General features: G+C 37.6%; 1 protein-coding gene across 3 annotated transcripts in view; it reads left to right on the forward strand.

Moving 5' to 3' along the window:
• The first annotated feature begins 10,748 nt into the window (after positions 1-10,748).
• The window catches only part of LOC149781881 (uncharacterized), a 74,205-nt gene continuing 63,236 nt past the window's right edge, over positions 10,749-21,717 (forward strand). For 2 of the 3 annotated variants that reach the window (XM_089936074.1, XM_089936076.1), the window contains exon 1: positions 10,749-10,862. In XM_089936074.1, coding sequence (XP_089792200.1) covers positions 10,829-10,862 — 34 coding nt within the window. In that variant the 5' untranslated portion in view covers positions 10,749-10,828. Of the gene's footprint in view, positions 10,863-12,109; positions 13,060-21,717 lie in introns of those variants that run through there. The other variant, XM_089936075.1, reaches the window with a different exon arrangement.

The raw sequence follows: 21,717 nt of genomic DNA on the forward strand, positions 1-21,717 counted from the left end.
CACTTGCGGTAATGAAGAAGGTAACGAAGGTTCCGGAACAAATTCTTGCGAGGAGAGAAAATCCACAAAATCCCAATTCACCTCTTCTGAAAGTAAGTCCGGGTTCCCTTGGGCGGTCTCCCCTGCTGGTGCACCCCACTGGATCGTTTTCTGAGTTTCCGTGATGTTGAATCACTATCGCATAGATTGACTGCACACAAGCGCTAGCGAATCTATATTGACTACGTGACGTCACAGACTGCTCTCTTCGGATTGGATGCGGGCTGACTGAATTCTGTAACGCGTGTTAGGATTGGTGAATGAACTCAGTCCGTTTCAATCCTTTCTGTCCCTATAAATAAGCGCCGTTCACTGCATTGATTCACCTATTCTCGGAGCCTCAACATGTGGACCGACGTTGAATCTTCAACCCTTGTGTCAACAATGATGTTCAGGACGGACATGCTCATGTATGTCCGATCCAAGTGGACCGTTGTCCACAGGACCAACAGCAGCCTGTGGATAAGAAGAGTCTATATAGAGAGACAAGGTTGCCTCAAGAGGACTCTGATGTATGGCCCTGCTGTAAGACGAAGTTTGAGGAAAAGAAGATGTCGCAAATGCCCTTTATGTTAAGGGCATATTAACATAAACCAAAGGCCCTTTTCAGGGCCAGCCATATTTCTCGAAAAGAGATAGTCTTTGAATTGCCTACCCCTTTTTTAAAAAATTTTTTTTAAAAAAAAAAGAAAAAAATCCCATGTTCCATTCCCCTTGTCCCTAAACAAGCCCAAACTCTATTCCCATGTTAAATTCCCCTTGTCGGTAAAGTGCCCCACGATTTTTCGCCATGTTAATTCCCCTTGTCGGTAAAGTGCCCCACGATTTTTCTCCATGTTAATTTTCCATTGTCGGTAAAGTGCCCCAAGGGGTCTTGTAATGCTAATTTCCATTGTCGGTAAAGTGCCCCCCTTCACTACTATCCTGTGTGGATTTTTATATAGGCCTTGTGAGAACTTCCTGTGTTTGAATCCAGTGTGGATTTTTATATACTCCAGGCTGCTAGTGCGAATTACTCATTGATAAAGACGCTTTCTTATAGAAAACCCTTCCACTTAAATTTTAATACTCAGTTCTGCTACTAGGTACTAGACTGGAGCAATTTATTGCACATAACATATCGACAAGAGGGATCACATAGTTTGAAAGTATTCAGGGATACCTTTGCTTTAAGTCTCCAGTAAATCTACATATTTAGTGATTCCCGTATCTTGCAATTAATTTCTTCAATGATTGTATTTTTTCAAATATACAAATGTAAGACTTAAGTACGAGCTAACTGCCCGTCTGTCGGTGTTGTGTCTTTCTGTCTATTATATATGTCCAACTGGTCAATTTCAAGATATATAAGAGAATGCCTCCATGACTCTTACTACACAAGATTCCAATGAAGAGGCAGCATCTATGGTGTGCTTCAGATTTGCTGCGCAATAACGGGGTAATTTACCTTGACATGCTATCTTATAATATTGTAGCATTCATGTTGAAAATAATATTTAAGCAGTTTGAAAATCAATATAGCTGTTGTACAATATTATTTTGTGTATAAATGTATTTGTCAATTTTCATTTTTATTTAAATAGACACAGTAAACATATGCAATCAATCTTTATGTAATAAAACCTAGATGAAATTATAGTATCATAATTATCACAATTCCTCAACAATTTATGTTAAATTGATATGTTCCTTATGAATATTGTTGTAACCAGTAGATGTGTACTTTGAAATTATCTTTTAACACTTTTATAGCACGAAATATTAAAGGTAGCCATGAAGCATCTCTTGTTCTTGTCTCTGTCTATTCTTGTATTTCTCAGTAAAGAATATCTTAAAAATATCTCTCATTCAAGTTTATAGTCCTCATACTCACACTTTTGTAGAAAAAGAGATATCCATTTAATACCGTATGTGTCTGTGTTTGAAATATAGCAAACACTTCTACATAAGAGGGAACATTGGACATGTATATTAAAATATATAGCGCAAGATAACAAAGCTTATTCGATTTTATCTCGAATTTGGTTTTTTCTTGATGTATGTATGTATGCATACATACACACATACATACACACACGCATATATACATATATACATACATACATACATACATACATACACGCATACATACATACATACATACATACATACGTACGTACGTATGTACGTACGTACGTACGTACATACATACATACATACATACATAACAGGTCTAAGTGCCATAAGGAATGTGTGGCCCATGGATATAAATACATACAGGTCTGGGGGTCCGAGTGGCCGAGTGGTCTAACGCGCTTACTGTTCCTGATCACTGCCATCACACTTCTGTCTGCGTGGGTTCGAGCCTTGGGCTCGACTAATATGGGTACGTGAGAAAACTTGCCATTAGCTTCACGTGGGTAAGAGGTTCTTCCGCGGGTTTTCCCGGTGTTTTCCTCCACCAGTCATACTGGCCGTCATGTATAGCCTGTCTTGGGCTGAAAAATAACGTCTACTTTGTACTAAACGACAATGGTGCCGATCTGACGTCCAAGATGGCCACCACAGCAGCGATAGGGAATTTTGTTTTCATTGAAACACCTCCTAAACGGAAAGTTTTATTAATATGGGTTTTAACCCAAAGATTTTTTTTTTATGAATTCAACTTGGTCCTAATTATAAATGCTGCTGATCTGTGATCTAAAATCTTTGCTACAGTGACCGGCTTGAAAATTTTGTTGTCACTGCTTCTGAAAGCATGATTATACCGTAATTGGGTTTTCGCTTGGAAACTTCTTATAAATGTTATGTTGATCTTAAATTAAAGTGCTGCTGATCTGATGTCCAATAAGTGGCCACCTTGAAAGTATTGTTCGTGTTACTCCTCTTAAAGGGAAATTGATTTTGACATGGGATTTTGGTCAGGATAGTTTTTACGGCTTCTACTTGGTCCTAAATAAAAGTGCTTAACTTCCAATATTGTCATCAGGGTGGCTATCTTGAAATTACTATATCATTCTGCAATGGGTTTTTCGTCAGAAAGGTTCTTACGTTGTATCCTTGGTCCTAAATGAAATTGACTAACCCTTAATACGGCCATCTTGGAGGCTATCTTGAAAGTATTATCTCTTCTCCCAAACGGAATGCTTTATGATCTATCAACATGAGGTGTTCACCATTCGACGTCTTATGAAACCTAGTTGGTCCTAAATGAAATAGGTGTCAGTTGTACATCCAATATGACTGATATTATGGCCGTTGCGAACATTTTCTTGTTACTACTCCACCTGAATGGATAATCATTATGACATTGGCTTTTGACCAAAGTAATTCTAATGATGATTGCTTTGTCCTTAATGAAAATGGTGTTCATCTGACCTACAATATGTCCACCACAGAATATAAATCGAAAATCTTGTTATTGCTGAAACAACTGTCAGATATGGTTTCAACACTCAGCAGTTAAAAGGAAGAAATGGTCTTATATCGAATTCCTGGACATCTGGTTTCGCTCAAAAGGGCAGAAGTTCCTTCAAAGTACCCTTGTTAAATTCTAAAAACATTGATATTATATCAAGCCTTATACTCTGCTGTAGGTTAGTTGCAGATGTTTATGCTACAAAATAAAACCTATCAATAAAGGCCAAGAAAGGGACCCAGAGAACCTTGTTACATTAAAGTGACCTTTATCTGCAGTATGAATTATAACTTAGTATCAAAGTACGGGTTGTATACATTCTGGAGGCTGTTGTATAGAGACGATGGCTACAGGAGATCGACATCAAATATTCCATGTACTTTCTATGTTTCCAAGTCTTGCCCACATGATGGGGCTCTACAGGGGCCTATCGTGTCCAAGGCATCATCGAAGAAGACTGAGTTGTCCGACCTTATATCTGAAGGACGACAATCACAAAGACATCGATGACGTCTTCCTACTCGACAAACACTAGCCTTGTTACGTTTGAAGGAAATGTGAAGCTAGAACAGCCAGGTATTTTACAATCACACTGTTCATTTGAAATATTTTCAGCTGGCCCCATGTCGTATGTATGCAATATATGGTCGGAGATATTTTCGAGTGGATCATCAGGAAGATACAACGCCATGTGTAGACGACTACTTTTATGAAGTAGATGTAGCAAAACATAGATAAATGTTCCATACATGGCTCTTTCGCAGTATATAGATTCAGTTTAAGTTAATCAAATGTTCTAGACTTCAAATAATAGTACATATCACCATATCAGTTGACAAAATTTAAATTTCTTGTTTCATGACAGTTGTTTGAAAGTTTTTTTAAATATTTACACACCCTAAATATATTTCTACGAGTTACTGGATACACAGATATACTGCCAGTTACGCTCTCACTTTTCTGACTTTCTCCTGTTGTGAAAAACTGATTCCATTAGCTTGTTTAAAATATGGAAAAATGATAATGATACATTCATGCATGGTCTTTTTCTATCTCGAAACGACGGTCAGAGAATATGGTGGCGCATGGCTCTAATTTTTCGGGGAGACCCATTTATGCCAGAAAACAAATTGGACTGGCAGACTTACTTATCCATCTGGGAATATTAAAACCAATACTGTACCTAGAACGTATTGCACGGATGCTATCTGAATGCTGTTTGGCTGTTAAAAAGCTTTTGTTAGAGACCTCTCAGTAAAGATATTTGGAAACCCAGTTAAAGCCTATGATACATTTTACTGAATGACTTTCCTGCAAGAAAACATCACCATTGATTTAATTAAGAATGTTATACAGCTCTCAAATAGGGTTGAAATCTGTCCCTCAATTACACCTAAACTAATATCTACTTAAACAGTAGACATAAACGCATGCGTGTTAATACAGCTAAAATGTCATCAGCAAGTGTCAGTGTTCTTCTAATCTGAGTAGAATGAGATGCTGAGGAAATGTTGCTTCCGTGCTTATATTTTTCATCCGTACACGGCTCAAAAACCGGAATGAAAGACATTTAGAGAAAGTGCAAACGGGAATGACGAAAATGAATCGAGTTTTTAACTATGAGTTGAAAACAAGTCGGTTAGGAATATATATATATATATATATATATATATATATATATATATATATATATATATATATATATATATATAGAGAGAGAGAGAGAGAGAGAGAGAGAGAGAGCTGTCTCTTGAGATACCCATTCAACTTCCTTCAGCTTTTGACTGTTCGCATAAAAGCGAAAGGGCTCAATTTACAATTTGGTATTATTTATAATTTTCTATGACAACTCCAGACTTTATGATTTTGTGTAATGATTTTACCTATTCTACGGAATGACACAAACAATGATAAACAACTGTCATCAGATTTAACATAAACGGGACAATATTCCATTAGCTCATACCCGAAGTCAAGCGTCATTATTTTCGTGTGACTGAAGTGGTTGCTATAGCTATTCCACCTATTCACCAGCATTTAGCACACGGGTATTATTATTAAAGCTGGATCAACCTTGTCATTATATAAGGATAATTAGTTGTATCGTTCGTATGTCCGTCGTGTCCGATGATGACGCTCGTTGTGCTTCCCAGGGTGACTGTGCATGTGGCTTCTGAGTCATAAGATGGACGCATACAGAATTTACAGGATGGGCATGGGAAGTCTGTAGACGTGATAGTCTGGGATGCTGCTGTTGTGCAGTTCTTCTCTCATGGCTGTGATGAGTGGGCGTCGGTCATATTCCACTTGTTCGACAGCCTTTGCGCCAGATAGACCGTGATATATAAATCCCTGTTATAGCGTGTTCCTTATGGATGGACAATCATTTCTATTACATATGTATAACCCGTATTATAATATTCCTTCCGTGTAGACAATCAGTTCTATTACATATGTATAACCCGTATTATAGCATTCCTTCCGTGTAGACAATGAATTCTATTACATATGTATAACCCGTATTATAATATTCATTCCTTGGAGACAATCAGTTCTAGTACATACGTATAATCTGTATTATAATATTCCTTCCGTGTAGACAAGCAGTTCTATTACATATGTATAACCCGTATAATAGTATTCCTTCCTTGGAGACAATGAGTTTTATTACATATGTTGAAGTAGACTGTAATGAGGTTTCTTAGCTAAACCCCTATTTTGTATTAGGACGAAAGCATGATTACCCCCACCAAGGTCCCCCCGTTAGTCTAACCAAATGCGAAAACAACTTTGTTGATGCTACAAAATCTACTTCATTATTGATTACCGAGCTCTATGACCTACCACTGAAGCATCATCGTCTTTGCACAAAGTAGAGGTGGCTAAGTAATGCCATTATAGTCTACAACTGCGGTTTTTACTTGAATCGGGATAAATCTATATTTATATTTCACACAAAATCACTATACCTAACATTCACACAAAATTCCAATCCACTATTAATAACTCGCTGTGATTTGCAAGTCAAACGTCTGACTGATAAAATGAATGCGCTATTAATAACTCGTTGGGATTTTACAAAGTCAATAGTAACATTTATCACAACAGACGCTCTAAAGAGCTCTATGTCTGTGTTTCGTGTAGTTATATATCTCAGTTGTATCTGTGTATCTGTAAGAGCTCGGTGGACGAAGTAGTAAGGTGGACGAAGTGGTAAGGTGTACAGACAAACACTGGATCGACATGTGGAGACGACTTTGTGAAAAACGCAACATTATCAAACACGACATCGTTTGATGCTATATTGTGTTATCAACGTTGACCCTTCTGTTATTTTGTGTACGCATGGCTGACTCGTAGATGAAGGCATTCCAAAAACATCCAAGGTTGCAAACTGCTCTACAATTTATTTTGTACCTTTTTCATCTAGTGTTATGGACGAAGGAAGGGCACCATTGCAAATGAATGGGATTGCCTCTACGTCATCTATCAATCAAGCAGCATTTTAGTGACATGACAGACTTGTAATCTAACTGCCATTGTTTAACAGATTATATCTTTGGCATGATCATTCCTGTTTATTCCACCAGATCACTTGCATATCGTATTGACCCACTCTGTAGCTTGATCTGGATGGACCGTGACATAATGTGGAGCTTCCAGTTATCTTCTCTCTCTGCTCTTATGAAGTCAAAAAGGATCTTTACCATCATCATATATGTTGTCCAGAAGATGTTGTTATCCTGGTTTAACGATGATCAAACATTTCCAAGAGGCTACATACATGCTTCTGTCGTAAGAAACTATCAAATGCAATCACTTTGTCCCTTGCATTATCGCTAAATCCCCAATTATTTGCACAGACTTCTTCATCTCTCTCTTCTATAATTTGCGGTTACTTCTTAACCTTTATCACATACCATTTCGCAGACTTCTTCATCTACTGGATTTATGAATGTCACCATCTTATTCAGGGCAGTGTTGTTGTTTTCACTAAGCTAGTCTTCGAACATATGCTGTCCAATGTGCCAAAGTACCTCACAGGTAAGTATATGCCCTCTTGCAGCCCTGTAGTAGTCTTTGCCATCCATAATGGTTTCACCTGTATTAGGTCCCACAAACTCAGCTTCAGTAGTTACATCATCTAAACTAGAACTTTCAACATGTTGACCCATCGCTTTCAGAAAAGCAATGCAGACATGTAACCCCTATACGGAATATAACATTTCCATATTTCTTTGGTGTTAGCCCACACCAACTCCTTACCTTGGCTGCAAAGCAGTTGGTCTGTTGCAAAAAAAGAATACGTTTGCTCAGCATGTTTTCTTATGGACTCAAAATTGTTAGTTAATGTGGTCAATGTATCATACTCATCTGCAAGAGTTTGGAAAATTACTAACATTTTGGGCAGTTGTCATAAGCAGAGTAGCCGAGTTAATTACCTCATTATATGTACTGTTATGTATATTTGATTTAATTTATATCAGACTTAATTGTTTGCAAGTTTTAAAATCTTTTTATTTTGTTATTTCATTATATATCAAAATAATGTAGTTCTGTTTACTAGGAACTCGGTACTTTTTCCAGAAAATAGTTTGACATTGACTTTCCATTTTTGAAAAAATAAAGCTGACCTGGTTCCCGAACTTAATTCAAAATTAGTAACAGTCACGTCAACAAGCTTTTTAAATTTTGATTTTATTGTGGGAATAATAAGGCTGAGATCAAGGCTGTATTGGTTACGTGACCCTCGACTTAAATAGTTTTTGGTGAAGTAAGCAACTTGTTAAAATTGTTATTCTTAGAGTAAAATTATTGGTTTTTGTCAGGGCCATGTTGAGAGTACGTGATTTAAACATGATCACGTGATTCTCATACGGATACTCATTCTAAGTCTCAAAATTACTGTATAACCATTGTTTTAGAGAAATAATCTCAGTCGGGCCTCTAAACACTGAGACATAAAGGTGTTTCTTTTGTTGTGTCATTTTGGGAATTACATTTTAATGTTTATTTGAATTATTTGGATTCTAAAAGATTAATTCGTTTCTCTGGAAATATTTTGAGTGCTCATGCAGAATTCTTGAACAAAGAAGTTTCATTAATTTCTTGTGTTTCTACAAGGTACTATAGACTTCAACACAGTACAGGATATAGCATATGTCATCGCCTTCCATCTTGGATTCTTCATCGGGACTTGAACTTAAAATCATTAGAACATTTTATTATTAGGACTTCTAAAATTTTATTCGTGGAATATTCTTGGATTATTTTTGGATTTGATTCTTAAAACCATAAGTAATTATATTTTTTTCTCATTTTTACAGTATTTTTCCAGGAAAAAAAATAATTAAATACACTTTTCAAAGCTTGTTGTTTTCACTCTTTCTTGTGTTACTCTTTATTCGAGCTTGAACACGTAACAGTACCCACAAAGACTGAACAAGTTAATTGTCTCATTGTATGTACCCCACCAAGATTAACCGAGTTAATTATATCATCATATGTACCCCACGCAAATTAACTTAGCTAATTACATCATTATATGTACATCACAAAGATTAACGGAGTTAATTACCTCATTATATGTACCCCACAAAGACTAAGTGAGCTAATTACCTCATTATATTTACCCCACAAAAATGAACCTATCTTATTACATCATTACATGTACCTCACAAAAATTTACCAAGTTAATTGCCTCATTATATCTACCTCACAAAGAATAACCTAGCTAATTACCTCATTATATGTACCCCACAAAGATCAACCGAGGTAATTACCTCATTATATGTACCCCACAAAGATTAACTGAGCTAATTACCTCATTATATGTACCCCACAAAGATTAGCCGAGTTAATTACCTCATTATATGTACCTAACAAAGATTAACTGAGTTAATTACCTCATTATATGTACCCCATAAAGATCAACCGAGTTAATTACCTCATTATATGTACCCCACAAAGATTAACCTAGTTATTACCTCATTATATGTACTCCGCAAAGCTTAACCGAGTTAAGTACCTTATTATATGTACCTTACAAATATTAACCGAGTTATTTACCTCATTATATGTACCTCACAAAGATTAACCGAGTTAATTGCCTCATTATATGTATCCCACAGGACCTCGCCATACATCCACTTCGTCACGAGCAATTGTACACTTTATTGCCGAACGTTGAACTCATATTAATGGGATGTCGTCGATAGATTGTGAGGATTTTGCTTCAAGATGTTTATTCACATATAATTCCCTTAACTTTTGATGCTTCTCATAATACTTTTGCATGAATTAATATGAAACTTAGACAATTCATTCATGTTACACTCACCAGACACCAATGACCTTAGGGTCAAGGTCACAATCATATAATTGTGAACTAAGGCTTGAGTAAATTTGCTTCTATTTCTAAACCTTTCATGGATTTTATTCATACCTGCAATGAATCATCATGAAACTATGGCAAGTAATTCTGGAAAATGCGTGGTGCTCCTTTGATCATGGGTTAAAAGGCCAAAGTCAATCATAGAACCTTTGCATTAGGGTTTTGATTAAAGTATATCAGTTTCCTTTTCTACAGTCTTTGATTGATTTTATTCACACTTGAAATGAATCATTTATAAAACTTGACTATTCACTCTGCAACACACTCTCTCAACCTTTTGTTCTTGATTTCGGGGTCAGATGTTTTAAAGCAATTCATCGACCATGGGCTTGAGATGCAGGCCCTGACCCTTTTGTTATCATATGGACCACTCCCTGACTCAACAAGGTAAATGTACACTAACTTGTGATTGAATGGGATATTTTGTACACGACCTTTATATACAGGTAACCGCGAGACAGAAGTTCCGCAGAAGTTTTAAAATATCTCTTATCTATCGTACGACGCTCACTGAAACAATCGAATCCTATTGTAAATAAACTTTTCCTGTAGTAAATATTTTATTTCATTATCATAATATGTCACACAAAAACTGATTGTCATCACTAAACTGAAAATATTTGCAATTGCAAGTTTGAAGTTTTGAGTTAACTTCATATTATAGTTAGTGAGATAACTTAAAGACTTAATAACGTCTTAAATTTCTTTTTTAAAAGAGCAAGAAAACAATGAAATCCCAACGGATTTGTCCGTCACTGGTGACACACTCGGGCTTATTTGGGTTTCACTTGCAACTTGCATGTCAAGCGATTATGAAGCTGTTGATTTTATCGTTAATATCCTGGTGCTTCCGTTTCCTGTTTATTAGGAATCAATTTGAATAAATGTAATACAGTCATAAGTATATGTCTCATTCGGATACGTTGTACAAAGGACATCGACAGACCCTAGCCAGAAAATAAGGCAGATGCTTCGGTATTGAGTTCTGACTTACAGAAATGGATATAACTTTTCGATTTCCACTAATGCTAGGTAAGTCTATCCCTTAGGCTCATGGTCAAAATAAAAAATATGCACGTATTTATTTCTCTGTATTTAATCGGTTTTAGAGTGAAAAACTTTATCAGTTAATTTGATTACTTAATTAATCACTCTGCATACAGTGAAAATATTTCCTAAAACGTAGGTGATGTTGCATATCAGTGGAAAATATGTAGTACAAATTGCAATAATTTAGTTTAGCACAATAACAAATTATTGGTTGTTTATGAGAGTCCTGACACCCACTGTATGGTGGCGGTTAAATTGACAGACTCTTTCTCTCTCTCTCTCTCTCTCTCTCTCTCTGTGTTGGGGAGGACGGTTTACATGTTTTAAAGGATTAGGAATCAAAAACGTATCTCACGGTATCAGACTTTCAATTGGCCCTACTTTTCATCGCTTTTTCACTTCGTTTCCAAATTTAATATTCTTTTCTTCAAATCAAATCCACTACCGTTTTTAAATATCTAATTGCTTTTGACATATAAATTCGCTTGGTTTCGGAAATGGCTTTAAGTGAGGTGATAGATCGATCGGCCTACCGAATCACGTGACACGACAACCTGCTAACCTCCGACAAGCATTCAGTATTTGGCCAAGAAAAATATTTCAATTTCATTGATGTGTTTGTGAAAAATGATTTGTATTATTCTTAAAAAAATTGCCAAGTTGCATAAATTATACTGCAGTAGACAATATTTCTATTTCAATTTCGTATAGTAATAACCTACGTGTTTTATTTCAGTAAATCATGAGAATCAATTTGAAAGCGGCTAGAGAACATATTAGTATTAAAGGAAATTCACTTTGGAAAATGTTAATGCATTTAGCATGCAGTCATATCTTATTAATATTAGCTGATTTATGCTTATGCTGCATTTGAGGTAAATGAATGAAAAATATTTAACAAAAAAAGTAAACAGTTACTGTTTAGAAGTATACTGTTGTACATAATAATTTTAAAGTTCTGATCTGTTGGTGAGATAAAATTTTGATTAGTGAGGTTTGTTGACGTAAACGTGTAAATACATACTTAATATATCAAAATATTTATATCTGAAACCATTGTTTTTGTATTTCTTTATTATGAATTACACTTTTCATCCTCCACCCAGCTCAATGGCTGAAAATAAAGAATCACTCAAGTGTCTGTAAAATCGAGACAATGAAGCATTAATTTTGAGACACAAGAGCGTTAAAGAGTTCAATTTTAAACTTTAAAATAGTGTAATCTGAGAACTACATACAACAAAGCCCAAAATTAGGGGATTTTCAACCCAAAGTTTGTACACGTTCACTTTTACATATTTTTTTTCCTTTTCTGCCTTCTTATTGTTCGCTTCAAAATATCGAGGAGACATGCTTTTCTAACTGCTTTAATGCCAAAGTCATTGTGTAATTGCCACCAATTGTGTCCTTGTTCAGCTGATCGTGCTGTAATTGCCACCAAATGTGTCCTTGTTCCGCTGAGCATGCGGGCTACCACTAGCTTTATCCATCTAAGGATTAAATCTAACTCATCCATTTAGACAATATGGAAATAAACCGTTAGAACTATAAAAGTCCCATTGGCTCTTTTGCATCATTATCGACGAAAAATCGACGAACCGTTGCAACTTTTACTTACGATAAACAATTTATTATCGCGACAGTCTACTTGTTAGAGGAAAATGGCAGACGTAAACGATGGCTGGACGCGTGTCTAATTTACAGTCGCTGATTGGGTAACCAAACAGTGGTGATTGGTCGATTATCTTAGGCCCTGTCATTTTGATTTCACAGAGTAAAACCAACAAGTTTCACAATGTCATCTCGAGTGCAGGATTTTATTTAGCATCCTGCCCAGGAAGGAATAGTGTCTTTAAAGAAGGATAAGTTGCTGGATCTTGCCAAACATGATTTTATTTCAGACGTAAAAGCAGCGTTGCAAAAACAGAAAATAAAAAATATTTTGTACAATATTTGCTGAAAAAGAATATTGTTTGAAACACGTGCTTTGGGTTTAGTTAATAAGTCTCTTTCTCTGGCATTGAAATGAAGTTAAAGAACCGCAGTTAAAAAAATAAAATAGAAAAATTGGATTAAGAAAATTTCAGTTTCAGAAAGAAGTGACCAAAATAAAACATCAGAAACAGGAACGAGAAAGATAAATCCAAATTAAGAAAGACGAAGGAGAAACAGAAGAGAGGTAAATTCAAAAGCAAAGGAGAGAGAGAGAGAGAGAGAGAGAGAGAGAGAGAGAGATACGAAGTCAAATAGATAGGAAAGGGAGAGGCAGAAAGAAAAAGAAGAGAAGGAAATACATATACAGAGAGAAAGAAAAGAGAAGAGACACAACTGGCATGTATAAAGCACCCCAAGTTTAGGTTTTGATGTTACCAAAATATTAGGTTAGTACCCACTGTTAATGAAACAGACTTGGGACAATATTCTCTTTATTTTGAGAAAATTGCTGAAGATACAAAATAGCCAAGAGAGCATTGGACTTTATTATTCCAAAATGTACTTTTTGGCAAATCTCGTGAAATCTATACTTCACTGTCAGTACAACAAAGTGTTAATTACGACGTAGGTAAGGAACGTATCGTGAAGGGTAATGGGTTGGTGCCCTAGGCATATCGACCAAGGTTTATGAATTGTATTAAAGAAACTGGGGAAACTTCTCTGGAATTTGCTAAGGAAAAATAACAAATAGCCTACTTAATAAATGATGTTCAGCCAAGAAAGTTGATAAAGAATATAATAGCCTTCGACAACTCATATTCGTCGCAGTTCAAGGATTACATACATGGTGATGTGATCAAGACATATCTTGATGAGACAAGGTAGAAATATTCGAAGATGCTGCTCGTACAGCTGACGACTATTTCTTGACTCACAAAGTTCCATTTCTCAATAAGTTTTCCTCTCAGCAGGGTTTGGTAAGAAACCATCTTAATCTCATGCAATATAAATAAGTTAGAGAAGTATGTTGATTGAGACAGCCAGGTTAATCATTCAGTAAATTTAGTTGTACTGGTCATGCACTTTGAGGATTTAAACGAAATTGCAGTTGGACTGTAGTGACTGGTTTAACCAGTCATCGGACATCAGAAATATTAAAGTATCTGATCCGTTAACTTGCAAAGAGAATTACATTATTTATTTTAGTTTTATATACGTTGTTGATTTCGCTTCTTTCTGTTACTTAATTTAAGACCGTAGAGTCGTAACAATATGTTCTAGCCATCATATAGTTTGTTTTGGTCTCTCGGTGTTTTCGTTTTAATCTTTTAAGCAGTAGTTAGAAAACAACTTATTCTTTACCGTTATACATTTGATAGTCTTGTTCATCTATTCCCTTCATAGTTTGTAAAGTGTGTCAACCTTCTGTTAACTGCAGTTTTAGGTAAGGGTTGGCTACCGCAATGTTGAATTTGTTTATACCTGGAAAAATAATTCTTGTTGGATTGGAGTGAGCAGAGAAGGGATTAGAACTATGATTGGTTTAGCTAGTAAATCCCATGATTTTGTTTTAATATTCTGTCTTTATTTTCCTCATTTTCCCCAACTGTTTCGCAATTGACTTCATTAGCAGTATGGATGGTCATGGGGGTCACCTGGGCTACTAGTTTTTTTTTGTAACTCTCTTTGCGCGTGGCAGACTGCAACAAGAAAGTGGGATGAACCGTAAAAACATTTTATACCGGGCATGCAATTGACCTCATTAGCAGCATGGATGATGATGGGGTCACCTGGGCTACTAATTTTTTTTGTAACTTTCTTTGCGCGTGGCAGACTGCAACAAGTAAGTGGGATGAGCCGTAAAAACATTTTTATACTGGGCATACCCCCAGGACTCACTAGAAGTCTGACTCGTGTGCGCCCAAGCGTAGCAAAACAATAAAGGCTTCGTAATCAGTCAAAGTGAAATTAATTAGAAAATTACAATCTAAATAACTATGGTTGGAATAGCATGTGTAAGCGGCTTCATATGGGTAAGACATCACAGTACGTTTAACAATGCGTCGGAAAGTAATGTTGGATAAAAGCTGACAGTGTGCGTGATGTGATTTTGATTTTTAACGTAGCTTTAAAAATTTTTCAGTCATATCGCTTCGATGTCTGCAATGTGGCAGTTTATGGTGATGTCTAGCACTGGGGCATCATGCGGCAGACATGTAGCATGATGTCCCACCCAGTCACATTATCCTGACACCAGGCCGACCAGTCCTAACACTAACCTCTTAATGCTAAAAGCCAAGCGAGGCAGCTGTTAGCAACATTTTTGTAAGTCTTTGGTATGACTCGCCCGGGGATCGAACCCACGACCTCCCGAATCCGAGGCGGATGCTCTAACCACTAGGCACCGGAGCCGTTAAATGCTGACAGAATCAGAAAGTGTGGAGGTTCTATTCCATTTGAAGTGTGTCACGTTGGTGTTCGTGGAACAATACAGTAATGTATCCTTCATGTAGGCCGATCACGATGATCGTCCTTCTGATATGAACGTTCCAAGCTAAACGCGGCTAATAAATATTCAGAAAAGTCATGCTAGAGATATCAGACCATGTATATATAATACCACTATCATTACTCGATGAGTGAATACTCAATGAACTACAACGAAAATACATCTGCGCAGTATTCGACGATATCAGTAAGAAGAAAATGGAACTTGGAAATAATCATTCATGAAAAAAGGTACATGACAACATTACTGACAATGTGACGCAACATCGAAATGTTATGGCAGTGCTGTCCAACCCGCGGACCGCGGGCCGATTTTAAATGGCCAGCCAGAGCTCTAGCAGCTATATAGTTGTTGCTTTTCAGTTTTCTGCTGCGGCCTTTGGCTTCAAGAAAAGCATTTTTCAGTGGCCCATGGTGTCAAAAAGGTTTGACAGCACTGTGTTATGTGATTACCCTGCTGTTGATTCCAGACAACTTACCGTTGATCGTATTTATAATCAACAAGGTCATCGTCGTAGTAACCTCATCCTGACGTGTCTTGAGTGTAACCGACGTTGAGGATCGAAGCGCCTTTCGTGTTGGCACTCTGGGATAGCACATTGGGTGATTGCGACATTGTTGCTGCATACTTCCTCCGTGGACGTAAATGTGTATCTTCTTGCGTCCCTTCTGTCGCAATTCCACGAGTGGATTCTGGGGCTTCATCACAATAAATCTCCAGCGCATTGATGCAAAACGTCACATGTGAAATTTTTTAAGGTCAAACTCCACATAGGATCAGTAGTTCTTGTTCTACCTTCTTGTTGTCCAGGTGCTTATAGATATCTCACCACAGCTCGCCTGGTGCCTCCCAATATTGGTTAATGGTGACTGGCTGTGACAGGATTGTTAACTCGCCATACTGGTGTTTGTTTTTATATTTTTAATAAAGCCACGGCGGATTTCATCGCGATCACAAGCGTAACTTCATTGTTCAACACGACTACCACTGCAGCAAGTTTTCCTGCCCATTCTCGTGAATGTGCGTTTCGTCGTATCAACATTTCCTGCGCATGTCCGAATAATCGTTTCGAAAGTGTACGGTTCAATCGTTCAGCCATTATTTGATCGTGATGAATGCCAACATTCCCCTGGCGAATTTTAACTCCGTTATGTTTCATGAGCGCGGTTGCTTCTCTGAGAAATTCTCGGTCTGGATCAACCTTTAGCAGATATGGACAACTTAATGATCCATCAGAGCATATGAGCCTGAATGCGTCTGGGACGTCTGTGACCGTTTTCGATGTCAACCGTTCAGCTTCCTTGTATCATCTGGCTATATAGACGACTGGCAACGCGCATATGTATTTGCCGTCCTGTGGCAGAAACTAAATATTAGCCTGGTGAACATCGTTGGGTGCTCAGACGTCAAACCGTCCACGTGGATTTTTTTGATGCCGGGAAATAAATCTGCCAAAATGCTTGTCGCGTCAACCAATAAGCGGCAACAATTTTTATAAATGTGAGCTGCAATCTCTAATTTGCTGATCGCTGCATTGCCTTTCCAATAACTTTCTGGAACGTATTCAATCGATTCCATTGTTAGAGTCCAAGGACTCCAAATGCTAGTATTCCAAATGCTAGCATTTCAGTGTTCACACTACAATATTTATTAACACCCTGATTCACTGCCTCCCACCGCTAACTTTGCCCGCATTGTGGTTGATAGCAAAATCTGTGCAAGATAGTGTCGCGCTGTGGGTGAATTAATGTTATTTGAAGCCTCAATTAACAAACGATCAGCTATGTGTCGCTGAGTTAAATCACAATTACGATATGCAAGATTGTGTTGGTATCATGCGCGGTCTATCTTGTCGACTGGATTCTCACCACTGAGTGAAAATTCTCTCGGATTTTGTCTGATTTCCAGTCGATTCCTAGGTTTACAGTAATCATAACCCGGTAGATGTTTCTCTCCTGAGTACTTCGCCCATGGTTGTGATAGGGTCGCTTTTCCCAACATTAGTGTAATATCGTCACCGAACTTGGTTTTGGTTGAAATATATATATATATATATATATATATATATATATATATATATATATATATATATATATATATATATATATATATATATATATATATATATATATATATATATATATATATATATATTTGCGCGGCATCGCGCACACCCACCTATGTTTGCGCACCGTTTATTTCAGCAGATATATTTATCTTCCCATTTGGTGACTATATCCTCATCTACTGTGTCCGTGTACCTCTTGCATCGTAAACAATATAAACGTATAGGCATTTTGTTATCACAATGACAGCAGTTAATTCATTGTCCAGCGGCAAAGAACATTTACTACCCCGCGACGAGTTTCACACAGTTCCCTTTTCAGATTCAAAAAAGACCCAGCCAATAAAACACAATGAGCCCTACCCAATAGTGTACATGCGATAATTATAGGGCCGTCTGGTTGTGTTAAGCTTAAGTTATTATTTAACTTCGTAGTGAGAATGCTATGATGGGACAAGTTACACCTAGTTGAAACAACTGCAGACGACCAGAAGAGACTAGACTACAACGCGGCCGCCAAGAGAATCAGAGGCGACGATGTTGTTGAATTCAACAACGAAATCGAAGACCCATCTACCATCGACAAAATTGGTCATGTACGATGACGTAATGCTTGAGAAACAATCTAATCCAGCAGCAATATTTTCCAGGGGTAGACATACAAACACCAGCGTGATATATTTGACACAACGGTACACATATATTCCCAAAGTCATCTGGGACAATGCCAATATGTTTTGTTTGCGTTCAACGGAGTAGACTCACACACGCTTAGAAATATTCATGCTACGTTGTTTTCCAGAGTTATGGTTTTCATGGTACATTTCAAACATTTGTTCACGTAAAACAACCTCTTGTGGACACCCGCATGGGTTTGTTGCCATTTGGATTTCAACGCCAATTCGATATCGGATTAGCATTGATAGAATGTACGTGTAATTGCCATCGCTTTAAATATGTTCTTGCAATATAATGAATAGAACACAACGATTAGCGGGGAAGCGTCTGTCAACTTTACAATACTATTACCAGCACACCGTGATTTTCAAATAAACATTTGCCCCATTGATGAAACCAACAAAGGAAATTAGCGCGCCAACAGGAGCAACCACATGGACAATACATCGTATTCTTGGACAGCACTGAAGCTATCCGGGGCGCCATCACAGTCATGCCGGAACAAATCAGAGAACTATTTGTGGCAACGGATCGCGTACAAGTGCGGCTAAGGAAGTACGTGAAGAAGTCAGTGATATAGCTAACAATTCTGCGTATGTCGAACCGCCAGGGTATGAATCAGAATTACAAACGGTGGTACACTTTTTAAAGAATGCCCGTCAGATAATGTCTTGAAAACTCAGCCAAGTTTGTCACTAGTGAGTATGACCACAAAGATAAGCATTTACTGAAGCAAAAAACTCCCATATCAAAGTGAGACTCGTTCACATGGGTTTATCGAGAATCTAACAGTCTCAGTAAGGCAAATGATGATGACCCTACCTGGAAAGAATTTGCACAACAAGTAGGGTTTGACTGAACCTCTAGCTGTAAAATCTACTACAAATCTAAAACTGAGACTAAAACATCGAGCGAGGCCGTTCCCATGGAAACAGTGGGGAACGACTGATTACACACTAAAGACACAGTGGTAACCCGATAACGTTATGAGCCTAGATGATCGATTTGAAACGATTTCCACGATGTCATCAACGAAGAATGGCAATCTGATAGCGTCTGTGCATGAACGGGATCATGGACCCACATATATACACCCGGTTGATCATCGAGGTGGTCGACGAAGCATAAATCACTGAAATGGCGATTAATCGCCACAATTACACTTATGTGTTAGCGGTATAAATAATAGATTCCACAGTGACTTATAACAGAATAATTTCACAATTTGATAGAATAATTGCAGATACCACTTCGAGTACCACCATGATGGTGTCAGTGCCGACAGCGAGGTAGGAATTTGATGCTGTTTTTCCCAACGTGATTATGGCGACGTCCGAAAACACTTGAGATGGGATGGTTGAGCTGTGTACGTGTATTATAATTGGCCCAAAATTAGATTGACACCATTTAGTGGGCTACCAGCCAATAACACACTTATTTTTTTTAGACGGAAAATGCGAACAGGCGGCGAAGGAATCGCTGCTCATGCTTAGCCCACCAAAACAGTTCCCGACGCCTCTTACGAAATCAAGTGAGTAAATGGTGAATTTTACGGCGTATAAGCGCAATAAGAGGACGATATAACAAAATCGCAATTACCGTGCACGAGCCGACTTCATAGATGGGCCATCGAGATAAAATCTCAGGGGTACGGCGTCGACGTAGGAGCGTCTTTCATCAAGACCATGCTCTGGTGGCCAGGAGGTGCAACTGGGGAACTAAAGGTGGATAATTCTCCATATGGCAATATTTTTTATCGGGTGGTGGTGGTATAGCTCGCCAGAAATATATTTTGCATAGGTTTTCCGTGAATGTGTTTGAGGGCGATTTAATCATGGTTGTACCCACTCAGCAGGTGTTTCTGCGATGTCACAACAGCATTCCTTCCCGAGTGAGATTTACACTAAAAGATCAAGTTGTTCTTTTGCTTGATTTACTAGAGAAACACTTGCCGTTAGTTTGTATATCAGCGTTGTGTATATTTGATTCAATTTATATCTTATGTAATTGAGCAGCAGAGACGGTGGACAAGCTCTAATTGGTTCACTCGTATTTTCGCAAAATAGGCCTTCCTGGAAAATCGCAAAACAAACCCATAAAAACCCGATATCCAGCGTAAGACAACCCTGTCAAAGACGAATTGGCTTACCCGCCTATCGCTGATAGGTTTGTCTAATCGCGATACATCGAAGGAAAATACGCGATCGTGTCAGTGCCAAGTTGAGAGTTCGCCCTCTCTGCTGATACTAATTAAATGATCATTATATGAATAATGACTAACATTGGAGAAGCATATACCACTAGATTAGCTTGAGAGCGACCAGAAGCAATCAAAAAATTTCTTCCTGTTCGTGATTCTGTAAGACAAAACCTTCAAGAACTACAGCAAGCACAAGTTGAATTTACTATGGGTACAGAACAGTTATTTAAACCCATTACAACAGCTACTGAAAAAGTTGCAGCGACTACTGAAAGAGCTATATGGGGAGTTATTAAGGATGAGGAGGAGAGGAAGAGGGGCATTCTTCCAGTATTAAAACAAACCGCTGAGCAGACTGAAAAAAAAGCAGCGAGAACTAAAAAAACAAAAAATTTTTATGAGGACTTCCAAATGATATAGCTGCAGCTCAACCTCTACCCGTCGATGAAGAAATACTTGAAGGTATTGGTAAGATTCGTACTGAAATCGCCGGTTTGAAAAGGGGGGGGGGGGCAGCGCCTGAACCCCAACCAGTAAAAAAAAATGTTGAACTGATTGCAAAATTTAACGAAGGTGTTATTGAGCAACTTCAAGAAATCAAGGAAGAGAAATTACCCGCTGAAACATTAGCGAGTCTAAATCGAAAAAAACCAAATTTTAAAACTAAAATATGCTACCGTAAACGATAACAATTTTATAAAATGGGTATATCGCGTGTATTACGACAAAAAAACAAGCCAGAGATGATGATCCAATTTTTGTGAATTTTGTAGTGGAAATGCAAAGACTTTATAAAGAACACGCACCACAACCTCCCTGTTCACCGCCCAAGCATGAGTCTTATCAACTTCCTCCACCTCTGCAACAAATAGAACGACAGAAATCTCAACCCGAACCTCAACCGCAACCCCAACCGCGACCTAAGTCTTCCAAATTACCAGCACAACCTGCATTGATGTTTACCGATGGAGGTCTTAATATTATTTCTTCTGCTAGCGAGAGTAAATTAGCCGATATTGCTGTGCGTGAATATAATTCTAGAGAAAATTACTTAAAGCCTGAATTTGCTGAAAGAGTAAAATATGAAAGATGGATTCCTGCATTATATTTTGCCTCCAAAAATTTACTGGTTAATAAGGACGATCCAGAGTATAAAGATTTTATACAAGATGTAGACGACGCAAGACTACTAACGAGACGAGAAGGGATAGAACAAATTAAACAAAAACGATCTCTAGAAAAGGGAGCAACAGGAAGTGGTTTTATTGCCTGTCCTGATAATATCTTCAATGACGTGGAACGGTTAGAAGTTCTCATAGGAGGAAAATGAGCTTGAAATAACTCACCAGAAATAATTAATGAAGCAGCTGATATCTGTCGACGATTATTTCAAGGCGGTATCATGGACATTAATGTTTATCGGGAACTCATTGATGAAATCGTTGATGAC

The sequence above is a fragment of the Sinohyriopsis cumingii genome, chromosome 15 (genome assembly GCF_028554795.1).
Source record: "Sinohyriopsis cumingii isolate HCF-2022 chromosome 15, ASM2855479v2, whole genome shotgun sequence".
Lineage (NCBI taxonomy): Eukaryota > Metazoa > Mollusca > Bivalvia > Unionida > Unionidae > Sinohyriopsis > Sinohyriopsis cumingii.